This window comes from Gymnoscopelus microlampas, assembly GCF_963454915.1.
Source record: "Gymnoscopelus microlampas genome assembly, chromosome: 4".
NCBI classification, from domain to species: domain Eukaryota; kingdom Metazoa; phylum Chordata; class Actinopteri; order Myctophiformes; family Myctophidae; genus Gymnoscopelus; species Gymnoscopelus microlampas.
In genome coordinates this window covers 10,371,541-10,384,615 of record NC_139941.1, presented here as the reverse complement: position 1 = coordinate 10,384,615, position 13,075 = coordinate 10,371,541, and the positions used below count along the sequence as shown (strand labels likewise).

The 13,075-nt window shown below is 42.2% G+C and overlaps 1 protein-coding gene across 1 annotated transcript in view; it reads left to right on the top strand.

Moving 5' to 3' along the window:
* mamdc2a (MAM domain containing 2a) overlaps positions 1-9,678 on the top strand; it is a 39,182-nt gene extending 29,504 nt beyond the window's left edge. Inside the window, exons 8-14 of the mRNA XM_084056075.1 lie at positions 1,238-1,384; positions 3,904-4,169; positions 4,873-4,969; positions 5,455-5,610; positions 6,514-6,776; positions 7,786-7,870; positions 8,453-9,678. Coding sequence (XP_083912201.1) covers positions 1,238-1,384; positions 3,904-4,169; positions 4,873-4,969; positions 5,455-5,610; positions 6,514-6,776; positions 7,786-7,870; positions 8,453-8,514 — 1,076 coding nt within the window. The 3' untranslated portion in view covers positions 8,515-9,678. The remainder of the gene's footprint in view (positions 1-1,237; positions 1,385-3,903; positions 4,170-4,872; positions 4,970-5,454; positions 5,611-6,513; positions 6,777-7,785; positions 7,871-8,452) is intronic.
* Positions 9,679-13,075: the final 3,397 nt, after the last annotated feature.

The following is a 13,075-nucleotide window of genomic DNA, read 5'->3' as shown; positions in this document are numbered from 1 at the left end:
GATTACACAACCCATGGAGCCTTGAATTCATGGAGATGTTTTAGTTGTTGTCGCACTGCTACTATAAGCCAATAATTTGATGACCAGCAGAGTCTCCGGTAGGAGACACAAAGAGTCTCCATTGAGATCAAATTATTGGCTCAGGCAAAAACAAAAAAATCTCCATGAAGCCTTGAATTCATGTGTGTAATTTATAGGAACATATGTTTTGGGTGAACTATCCCTTCAATGTTATATTATCATTAGCATCTTAGTGTTTACCAATTATATCCTCATGGCCCACCAGGTTGGGAATCGCCGGCCTAGATAGACCAGGCATCACGCCCAGACTGACGCACGCACGCACGCACGCACACACACACACACACACACACACACACACACACACACACACACACACACACACACACACACACAGAGCAACATAGCCCGTGTTATCGTCCAGTCTTCAGTTATCAGTCATGTGTTCAGTTGCTCATATTGACCCAGTGAGCTAATCCACCTTGACTATGAGATGTGTGTTAATCTGATGGCGTTAATTGAATGCTGCTCACTCCCTGAGTCAGCCGCTTAAAGGAGTACTTCATGCCCCAAAATGACTTTTTTCTATCAATGACTCACCTCTGTGAAGCCTTGGTCAGTATCATGGTCAGTATCATGGTCAGCATCATGGTTAGTATCATGTCAGTATGGTTAGTATCATGTCAGTGTCATGGTCAGTATCATGTCAGTATTATGTCAGTATCATGGTCAGTGTCATGTTCAGTATCATTGTCAGTATCATGTTAGTATCGTGTCAGTATCATGTCAGTATCATGGTCAGTATCATGGTCAGTATCGTGTCAGTATCATGGTCAGTATCATGGTCAGTATCGTGTCGGTATCATGGTCAGTATCATGTCAGTATCGTGTCGGTGTCATGGTCAGTATCATGGTCAGTATCATGGTCAGTATCGTGTCGGTGTCATGGTCAGTATCATGGTCAGTATCGTGTCAGTATTATGGTCAGTATCGTGTCAGTATCATGTCAGTATCATGCTCAGTATCATGGTCAGTATCATGTCAGTATCAGGTCAGTATCATGTCAGTATCATGGTCAGTATTATGTCAGTATCGTGTCAGTATCGTGTCAGTATCAGGTCAGTATCATGTCAGTATCACAGTCACTATCATGTCAGTATATTATTTACCGATTGTTTGCCTTTTTTCGCTTACAGTGTGTTGTTCTTTCTTCCAGAGCCTACAGTGGACCCGTCTGTAGCAAACTGTGACTTTGAAGACGGCTTGTGTCGCTACTACCAGGAGCGAGCGGAGAGCAAGGTGTGGAACAGGGTTTCAGTGAAACCCAACGTCTACAGGATGGGAGACCATTCTACGGGGACAGGTGACCTTTCACCTTTCATGTACACTCTGCAATGTTGCTTTTGCATGTTAACTCAGTGGTTCTCAACCTGTTTAATTTCAAGGACCCCCCAAAAAAACAAATCTGTTGTAGTCTTGTCTAAATGTTACATTGAAAAATCTCAAAATAAATGATTTAAAAAACTTTAAAAAAAAAAAAACATTTTCCAGACACGTTCTTGTGACATGTTCAAAAATAGCAGATGTACAGGTGAGCTTGTATTGACCAATTATTTGTTTACCAACATTGAGACTCACATGGACGCACAGGTGACTGTTTCATGTAATCAATTCCCAACAGATCCCCAAACCTGTTGTTTTGGGGAGCGCTGGATTCAGTTCATTCAACCTCCTCTTGTGTGTTGTTGGCTAGTGATGCGCGCCTTAGCGAGACATATGTACTTCATCGCGCAACGGTATTGCGCGCTGAGAATAGCTGACATACAAGCTCACAACCGTGTCGCGGATGCGACCGTTGTGAGCTTGGAGGTCTTCTATTCTCTGCACACAAACAGAAATTTGGAATAGATCGCGGGGAATCACTTAATTATCTCCTAGATTCTGACAAGTCCCGGAAAAAACGTGCTGTGATTGGCCAGTAGTCGACGCGTTGTGATTGGCCAGTACTAGTAGTCACTTTGAGTGACAGCGTGCCCCCTCTAATATGGCGGCCGCGATACAGGTCGCTCCAACGAACTGCAGCGGCCAATGAGGTATCTAGGTTTCTATATCTAGGGGCTCTGGTGCCATGATCACAGAGCGCTCCCTTCGTTCTTATGACAGTCACTGTAGGTGGAGTTTGGGGGACAACTGCTTTGAAATTATTATTGTTTACATACAACAGAAAGTGATTATATATTTCAAGAGCGAGAGATCACAAGCATACTTCCTCCATACTGGGAGAAAAACAGCATCTGAAAGTTTGATGGGATGCATTTTTACATGTGAGCGCAGTGACCACTTTAACATTGCATCTTATGAGCGGTGGGGTTCATTTGGTGCCGGCCTGCGCCTGGTTCTTATCAGTGTGACGTTGTCTGATAAGGGGTCTATTGGGCTTGCTATTTTGTATAAAATATGGATAAAGTGGTTAACATTATTGTGACGCTGTATTAACAAATTTAGCTGGTGACCCCTGGAACCACAGACCTCCATTTCATTCATTTTTTTTTGTAATCTCTGGGACCCCAATCTACACTGTAGTTAACCCTGAGAGTGTACAAATGGAACCAAATGGACCCTTTACAGTACTGTATGTATATTTGATTCTGTGTGTACACTATCAGAGTTACAGACCTGTATGGGTCCATTTGGACCCATTGCTGGTCCCCAGACCTGATGTTGAGAAACAGTGTGTTAGCTTGTACAAATTGTACATAAGGGTCTAATATCTGATTGGTTGGTGGTGGCACTTGGCAGTGTGGTAAAGTAACTAAGTGCATTTACTCAAGTACTGTACTTAAGTACAATTTTGAGGTACTTAATGTGCTTTTACTCCACTGCTATTGTTTGAAAACTTTAGTTTAGTTAAGTTGTAGATTTTAATTATTATTACAAAACATACATGAATCACTTCAGCCCTATATACATTTTGGCCATTTGAAAATAGAGTTCTTTCTACTTTTGGTACTTTCAGTACATTTTGATACCAATACTTTTGTACTTTTTCTCAAGTAAATTTAGCATTCCGAACTTTCACTTGTAACGGAGTACTTCTACTTATTGACACTTTAACTTTTTCCTCCAGCTGATACTTGGTTGCGTGCCGGTGGCGTGCACCGAGATCCCGCGGCTGATGGTGCAAGATACAGAGTAGACAGCATTTCACTGTCAAGTGCAGGCCAGTGTTGTATATCAAAGCAGAACAAAGTGCTTTTACTCTGCTCAAACTGCAGCCCTGCATAACTCACACTCTCTCATTCATTTAACACTACTGTAAATGATGGAGTGCATCGTAGCTTCATTTAAAGTGCTAGTTTCGGTGAAACTAGCAGATCTACCAGCTCACAACACGTTGTGCTTGTAGATCGTTATTTTTTGGTTAAGAGCGGGAAAAAAGGAGGGGACAAATAATAGATCCAAGTCAACAACGTACTGTTAAAGGGATAGTTCAATAATTTGATGACCGGCAAAGAGTCTCCTTTGTGTCCCCTACCGGAGCCACTGCCTACCGGTCCGCTGGTCATGAAGTTATTGGCTTAGGAATGTGACAAAAATAAAAAAATATCCATGAATTGAAGTCTCCATGGGGTGACTAATCGATAGAAAAAAGTATTTTTTTGGGTGAAGTATCCCTTTAAGTGGTTAAGTTGACTTATACAACACAAAATGATACCACGTTTTTTTTTTCATTTTTTTTTTTTTTCAATCCGGTTGAAAGTGAAAATCCCTATTTTGGGCATGTCATTATACGGTAGATGAACGTTTTCAAATAGGCCGAGACTAGTCGCCATTGATCCCTCCAGTTCAAACCCGTTTCTTCCTCCTTCCCTCTGACTCCAGGCTCGTTCCTGCTGGCCAACACCCGCTTCGCGTCCAAACCGGGCTACGTGGGCCGTCTCCACGGACCCTTCCTGCCGGGAAACCACAAGTACTGCCTGAGGTTCTACTACCTGCTGCACGGCTTCAGAAAGGTGGACAACGCTCTGGTCCTGTACATCTACGACGAGAACAACGTGGCCCAGGAGAAGGTGTGGAGCCTGGCCGACAGCACCAGAGACGTGTGGACGGAGGTGGACATCACCTACACCAAGCCCATGCCCACCAAGGTACTGTATTGCAGTGATTCTCAACACTTTTTCATGTGTCAAGGACCCCCAAATTGATACCCACATTTGAAAAGATATGCCATGGGGACCCCCATAAGAGAAGATTTTTTTACGGCTCTACCAGTGAAGTTCTAAAGTATTGGTATCAAAATGTACTTTAAGTACCAAAAGTAGAAGGTACTCATTATGCAGAATGTCCCATTTCACACGTTTTCAAGTATAACATTTATAAAAAATCTTTTGAAAATAGCAGATCTACAAGCTCACAATGCGTCGCCAAAGTGGTTAATGTATGTTTTGTAATAATAATCAAAACCTACAAAGTAACTAGTAACTAAAAGTTTTCAAATAATTGTGGTGGAGTAAAAGTACAATATTTGCCTCTGAGATGTAGTGGAGTAGAAGTACTGTAAAAGTACTGAAAATTGGAAATACTCCAGTAAAGTAAAAAATACCTCACTGTACTTAAGTACAGTACTTGAGTAAATGTTCTTAGTTACTTTCCACCACTGATTATACTGATGATAAGGTTATTGGTTTACCTACAGTATAGTATGATCCTAGATTACTCAGGCAGTACACTGTCTCTATGAATTTGATGAGACAGTGTTTACCTTGCTGTAGGAGTTGTAGCAAAAAGTGCAAAAAAATAAAAATAAGTGTGTGCGTGTGTGCGTGCGTGTCTTGCATGCGTGTCTTGCAGGTGGTGTTTGTCAGTATATGCAAGAACTTCTGGGACTGTGGCCTCGTAGCCATAGATGACATCACTGTCACCTTGGGAGACTGCCAGCTTACCGCCGGTAAGACGTTACGTTACATGCTCACCTATTTGTGCCAAAAGGTTTGCATATTTTCACCAGATGTTTGTCTATTTTCACCAGTGGTGGAAAAAGTATCCACATTTGTACTCGTTGTGCAGAATGTCCCATTTCAGGTTTTCAAAATGTATACGAATCTTTTGAAAATAGCCGAAATATATAGAGCTTAAGTGGTTAATGTATGTTTAGTAATACAATTCTAAATCTACAAAGTAACTAGTAACTAAAGTTTTCAAATAATTGTAGCAGAGTAAAAGTGCAATATTTTCCTCAGAGATGTAGATGGAGTAGAAGTAAAAGTACTGAAAATTGGAAATACTCCACAAAATACCTCAAAATTAGTACAGTACTTGAGTAAATGTACTTAGCTACATTACACCACTGATTTTCACCCACCATTACATGTATGCCCACAATGGGCACGGTACGGTATAGGGTTTTGATGGGGGTTGCGTGTTTGATTGCAGCGTCTCGAGCCTCCCTGCAAGGCCAGTGTACCTTTGAGCAAGGCGTGTGTGGCTTCGTTCAGGAGAAGGAGCGGGATGACGCCGACTGGCTGCGGGTTCGAGGACAGACGCCCACCTCCTACACTGGCCCTAGAGGGGACCACACCACAGGGGTGGGTGAGTCAAACATTCATTAGCTTCCTTGGATCTCCGTAATTATATTGTCACTGTCGGGCGGAACCTCTTATCTCCATGTTTTAACTTTTTGTGTTTTTTCGTAAATGAATGCCCTACTTGATCATTATAGTACAGCGTCACAGGAAAGCATCAAAAGTAGCAGATCCGCACGTTCTAAACGTGGCGCGAAGCGATGCGTTTTGAGCTTGTAGATCTGCCACTTTTGCTGTTTTTGAATTTGAATCCTGAAAAGTAACAGTTTTGGACATCTGCCTTGAATCTTCACCCACACACTCTAACTCCCGAACACAAGGTCGCACAGGTATGACAGTGGACCTGTGTGCTGCAAGTGGATCACTGCTCAACAGCAGTGTTATAGCGGGGGGCCATAGCTGAATGGTTAGTGAGTCCGCCTAGGGAGCCAGAGGCCCTGGTTGCCCCAGGTACGATTCCAGACCAGGCCAGCAAATGTGTCGATGAAATGAACTTTGCCCCTGAGCAAGACTCTTAACCCCTAATTGCTCACAGGCCCTCATTGGAAACAAGACCGCAAGGACTTTCATGAACGGGTCTGTTAAAGGAATTATCCTTATAGCCGTGTTGACCACTTCAAATGGCCATACTTCGGGGACCATTGCTCTTATCAGAGCAACATAGGACTATGTTTTTATGTAGTTTAATAAAAGGTGTTAAGTGTATTTTTGTTTAAATGTAAGTTGTGTGTGACATTATATTGTTCATTTTTGGTCAAAACATTCTTAACATTTTAATATCCTAGAGTCCAAGTGGGCATTCGTGCACAATTTGAAGAAATTCCCTCCCTAAGTGGAGTTAGATTCTTGAGCCAGAAATGGCCCCACCAGGCCCCTCGTGTCTCACACGGTGTACTTGTGGCCCCTGCAGGTCACTTCATGTACATCGAGGCGTCTCTGATGCGTCCGGGTCACAAGGCGCGGCTCCTGTCGTCGGACCACCGGGGGTCCCGGGACCCCCAGTGTCTGGCGTTCCACTACCAGATGTACGGCTCGGGCTCGGGCATTCTGAGCGTGCTCCTGCGCCAGCCCCACCAGGAGAAGAAGGACACGTTGCTGTGGAGGCGCCGTGGCGAGCAGAGCGTAGGCTGGATGCGGGCCACGGTGGACTACACATGTACCGTCAGACATCAGGTACAGAACTCCCACGGTGTTACCAGTGTTCATTTTGACAACGCATTTTGATTTAAACTAAATCAGTTGATTTAGACAACTAAAATGTATTTAGACGACTAAAATGTATTTTCACATGCAGTAATCCTGGTCTCTATACTGCCTCCCCCTGGTCAGTCAGGGCGCCTGATTGAGGGGAAAGGAACTGGTTGGAATAACGTGTTCCTTCAACGTGCTACGTCTTACCGGGGAAACTCCCCCCTGTCAGGTCATAAGAAGCGGCTTGCTACAGTAGCTCCTCATGGATTGAAGGAGGCATGAGCTCAGTTCTGGGCTCTCCCCAGGTCCCAGGTTGGCAGAGGGAGAGTAGCACCCAGGATTACATAGGCAATTGGCACCGGATGGAAAAATCTTGGGATTTAAAAAAAAGAAAAAAGAAAATTATTTTGGCGGGCCATGATGGTGTCATAAAGCCTTAGTTGCCGAAAATACGCATCGCAGCACGACGCGTTGTGAGCTTGTAGATCTGCTAAAATGTGTTAGTTCCACTGGATCTCTTCTCCTAACAATTTCGTCTAGTTTTGTTTTGTTGACGAAATTGTTAATATATCTAGTCGTAGTTTTAGTCATTATAGCTTAGTTTTTATTTAGTCTTCATCAGTGAAAAAAGGGAGTCACAAACGTTTTTTTGTCATAGTATTAGTCGTCAAAATTAACACTGTGGACAACACATCAGACCGTCAGACATCAGGTATGCCGCAGTGGTTTTATTATTTGGCCGCGCGGACCCCCCCAAGGACCCCTGGGGGTCTCCGGACCCCACTTGGAGAACCAATGCATTGGACAACAAACAAATTCGATTTTATTGTTTATCTGGGACCCGAATTTACGATTTAAATCCTCAGCATTTAGACAAAACGCACTTTTTTTTAAACTAATTGTATAGATGCTTATGCTTACTTCTAGATCTGAAATGCTATTGATAGATCAAATATACTCAGTTTCATATGAACATTTTTGTCTGTTTCAGATTATATTTGAAGCGATTCGAGGCCCAACGTTAAGAAGTGATATCGCTATTGATGATATTTTGCTGAAAAGAGGTCCATGTAAAGGTGAATACCGTACTTTACTTCTGTACAAGCCACGTTTAAAACAAAACCAAAACACATTGATCCTACTGTATACATAGTACGGATGTTTGTAGCCCCTACCTCATAGTACAGATAGTGATGCAGTACTTTGTGTGGTGTAAAGTAACTAAGTACATTTACTCAAGTACTGTACTTAAGTACAATTTTTAGGTACGACTTTACTGGAGTATTTCCAATTATTTAACAATGTGTCGCGATGTGACGCATTGTGAGCTTGTAGATCTGCTATTTTCTAAAGATTTTTCATACATTTGAAAACTTGAAATGCATAGTCAGTACTTTCTACTTTTGGTACTTAAAGTACATTTTGATACCAATACTTTTGTACTTTTACTCAAGTACATTTTTTATTCCGGACTTTTACTGGTAACAGAGTATTTCTATATTGCTTTATTGATCATTTTACTTAAGTAAAACGTACTTTTTCCACCACTGGTGTTCACTCAAGAAAGAAAGAAAGAAAGAAAGAAAGAAAGAAAGAAAGAAAGAAAGAAAGAAAAAAAGAAAGAAAATCCTGCTCATTTTATTTCTCTCTATCCTCAGAACCGGGTGATGTTGTTCCATACTCTGGCTTCTCAGAAAACTTCAACGAGATTGAATACTGAGGCCGTGCAGAATGTATTTGTTTTATTATTGTATGTGTGAGTGCAGGAGTTGCCGTGTGGGGTAGCCTACAACGTAAACAAAGTATGTGTGTTGAAATCTACTGCGACAACTTACTCAGCGACTGAGCGACGCTTCTTTTTTCAACCAGGACTTTTCACAACACGCCACCATTTTCTTTTTTTTGCCTTTCTGCTGTGTCAGAGCTTGTATAAGAAACACAAAACAAAAATGCCAAGAATACAATTATGTTCAGTTTTTATACGCGCAGCTTTTTCTGATTACATTACGAGGTTAATGCAATTGCATTGGATGACGGTGCACAACAAGGATTGCAATGTTTCTCTCTCCGCCTGTTTTCAAAGCAGTCCACTTCCCTTTCAAGATAATTATTATTAAGGGCTTTTGATGCACTTTGTTGCGTGCACTGTCGCGCTCCAAAAAAAGCTGATCTGCATGCAATGTTTGGTTCTAGATTTAAAGATTTATTTTGCCACAGTCCAAGTCCCAAACCTTGTGGCCAGCAGGGAGGTTCAATGCAGAAGGGGTCGAGTTTAGCGAAGCTCGCGAAGCTACACTGACCCAAGTTGGCAAGGTTGGCTGTCGCCTTATTTCACAATTCCCTCTGATTTTCAACTTGACAACGGATTTCTGTCCAGCTTTATCGTTACATCAGAGAGCCGCCATGCAGGATGTCCACAGAGTCTGGAGTTATTAGGGAGCCTTGTTTTTAATTGTCTTCTAAATCAGTAGTTCTCAACTTTTTCGTGCCAAAGACCCCCTAAATGATATCTATTTGGCCGCATGGACACATCCATCTGAAAAGGTTTTGTGCATCGACACATTGTGAGCTTGTAGATTTGCTGTTTCAACTATTTGAAAATGTTTTTCAAAATAGTAACAAATGGCAAAGAAGTTTAGGGATAATGGGTAAGACGGCGCCCAGAATAGGGCCGTATGTGTGGATTTGACATAATAGGTGAACCTTGGGTGAAAATAACTGATCTACAATGTTGTGAGCTTGTAGATCAGCTAAGAGATTAGTCGTGGAGAGATCAAAAATTAGGAGGCCAACTACAGACCCCTGGGGGACCCTGGTCAACAATGTATACAGGGTTTTAAGTTTCATGGAGATGGCACACGTGACAGACAATGATAAATGTTTCGATCCAGGTGACTGTTTTTTTTATGAGGAAAGCATGGCAAACGGTACACAGATTTATGCAGCAGCATACCGTCTGTATTTCTTTTCCAATAAAGTCAAAGGGAATACATTTGAAAATGGTTTGTGGTTTGTATTTTAAATCATAACATACTAGACAGGTCACCGGCCGACTCCGTAACGATGCAAATAGTGAATGCAATTACCGTTATACAGTATGTTATGATTCGGTATTTTGTTCTGTATTTTGTTCTCAATTGCATCTTCCATGCTTCTTGTATAAGGCATTCTATGGATAAAAAGTGCTGAACCTAGAACAAATTGCAACAGAAACCATTTCAACTGTTTCAGTGAAACAGAGTGCATAACAATGCATAAAATGCATAACATACAGAAATGACACTCGAAGGGTTAAGATTTTCTTTTTAAAACAAGCTCTGTACTGCAACCAACACAGTTTCTGGTTGCTTGTGGACAGTACTGAACCTTTTGTGTGGAAATTAGACAAGTCAGCATGCTTAAATTGATTTTTAACATGGGTGTCAATGGGACATTTTGACATCACCTATTTTAGCATGTTTCAATACTTTCCACCACTGGGATTTCTTAGGACAACAATATGTTATTACAGTTGAAAGAGTTTCTGTTGCAATTTTCCCCAGGATTTTTAAAATAATGCCTATACTATTCTGTGGCACTGCCAGTGTGCCAGTTTTGCAGGATGGTGGAGGCCGTAACCTGTCTTTTAGCAGACCTACGCTGCCATCTATTGGTGGAAAGGACTCATTTCCCACACATTCATGAAACTACTTTCTTTATTACTTATGGTATACTTACCATCTGCAATAAAGGTTTATCTTATCTTATCTTATCTATTGTCAATTCATGACCTTTTCTTTTACACAGAGGAAAAATGTAGGCTATCTTAAAGCTACTGTAATCCACACAGAGGCAATAACCTGCCATTGAGTGTAAACTGGCAAGACACATGGACTTAAAATACATTATAAAGGAATGTATGGCGTCTGAGAAAGCTTGCCTATGGCGCCAATTGGGTCCGGGCCTGCTTATCACAGTCCCTACTAGTGACCTAAGTGTTGTTGTTGTTGTTGTTGTTTTTTTCATGTACATTCTTTTCTACTGACACATTAACGTTTGTAGACATGATCAGCTGTTTGTGTGGATATTAATCTAGCTTGATGAGCTCTCTGTCTGTCTGTCTGTCTGTCTGTCTGTCTGTCTGTCTCCCCGCCGAGTGCCTCGTTTCCGCTAGGATATAACAGAGTTCCAGTTTCTTCTTGACGCAGTGTGACTGCTCTTCAACTGCTCAACCCAGGGGTGTAGCCACGGGTGTGTGTGTGTGTGTGTGTGTGTGTGTGTGTGTGTGTGTGTGTGTGTGTGTGTGTGTGTGTGTGTGTGTGTGTGTGTGTGTGTGTGTGTGTGTGTGTGTGTGTGTGTGTGTGTGTGTGTGTGTGTGTGTGTGTGTGTGTGTGTGTGTGTGTGTGTGTGTGTGTGTGTGTGTGTGTGTGTGCGTGCGTGCGTGCGTGCGTGCGTGCGTGCGTGCGTGCGTGCGTGCGTGCGTGCGTGCGTGCGTGCGTGCGTATATATATATATATATATATATATATTTATTTTTTTTCAACTAAAATAACAAAACATAATGTGGACAGCAATCTCTGCATTCAAATTCACACTGTTAAGCTGCTAAATTGGGCAGTGGGTGTCAATTTCTTACTGATGGAGATGACAACCTGTCTATTATCTACTCAACCAATACAAATTCATTGTGCTGCTAAATCATGTGCAGATAGTGGGTGGGCACAAACTGTGCCCACTGCCCACCCACATTGTGCCAGGCCTACAGTACCTACTAATTCATCCCTGGCTGCGCCACTGGCTCAACCATTACATTTACATGAACTTTTCTACAGAGGAGGACGGTGGATTCATCAGGACGTGTGAAAGGTAAATACTGTGTTTCTTACAGGGGGAGTTTTTAACAAAACGTCTTGTTCAGGGTGGGACAAAGTGGGGGCTCTATCTGTAAAGTCTTGAAACAACTTGTTGTGATTCGAAACTATAATAAAATTGAATTGAATTAGCAGGAAACCAAACACATGCACGGTGTTACATTGTACAACACAAGCAGCTGGCAGTGTTCCAGGACACACGGCTCATTAAAGATCCTGTAAGGTCTGTTTGTGTTGATTATTTCTACATTGTTATATTTTATACCAACAAAAGAAGAAGAAAAACTAGTTTGTCAAAACAAGAACCCCTTAGCTGAGAGATGAAGCAGGGACCCCACATATTAGAGATGAAGCAGGGACCCCCACTACATATTGTATAAAGCTGTGTTGCAGATTAAACCTTTTTCGTAGATTTCATAGATAGCTTCGTAGACTTGTTTGACAGCACTCATCAGTGTTGTGTAAATTTGTGTTTGTTGTTAATGTGTAAACTTGACCTTTGGCTCGCTGTACTCGGTCTGCACTTTGTTCCCCTCCAAGTTTCTTTGGCAAAAATAGACGATCTACAAGCTCACAGCGCACCACAGAGCCACGCGTTGAGCTTGTGGATCTGGGCGGATGTTGCACCCATAGGGATGCTAGTGGTTATGTAAGATTTGGTCTTACATAAGACCAGGAATTTCATGGCGGCCACGGCGGCCATGGCTCTCGTTGCCCCTCTGTTTGGTCGCGTGCCCCTCTAAAAAATACATGCCCCACGGGCACAGTGGCTTTGATGCCCTTTTTGATTTCACTGTTTTCTCCTAAGCACTATGTCCTTTCAATATGTTTTTTGACACCAGTTGTCTGTGGTTAAGATTTTCAATTTGTATTGGACAACATCAATTGAACGTCGCAAATAGTAGGTTTGAGCAGCTTAACATGCTGTGGAATCGGATGCTTTGGACCCGTTGTGCTGCTGTGCACAACAGGCAGATCCCCTTCAGGCCGGGTTGCCAGGCCTGTGAAATTCATAGGCAGTCATGCCTATGTATCAGCTGACTGATACTGATACAGAACCAATGTCAGTATCATGTCATGATACTGACCATGATAGGCTACTGACCATGATATTGACCATGATATTGACCATGATACTGACCATGATATTGACCATGATACTGACCATGATACTGACCATGATACTGACCATGATATTGATCATGATATTGACCATGATACTGACCATGATACTGTCAGTACCATGGTCACTATCATATCAGTACATCTTTTACCGAATGTTTGCTCTTTTTTTCGCTTATTATGACTAGGGTTGTGTTCTTTGTTCCAGAACCTACAGTGGACCAGTCAGTAGCAAACTGTGACTTTGAGGACGGCTTGTGTCACTCCTATCAGGAGCGAGCGGAGAGCAAGGTGTGGAACAGGGTTTCA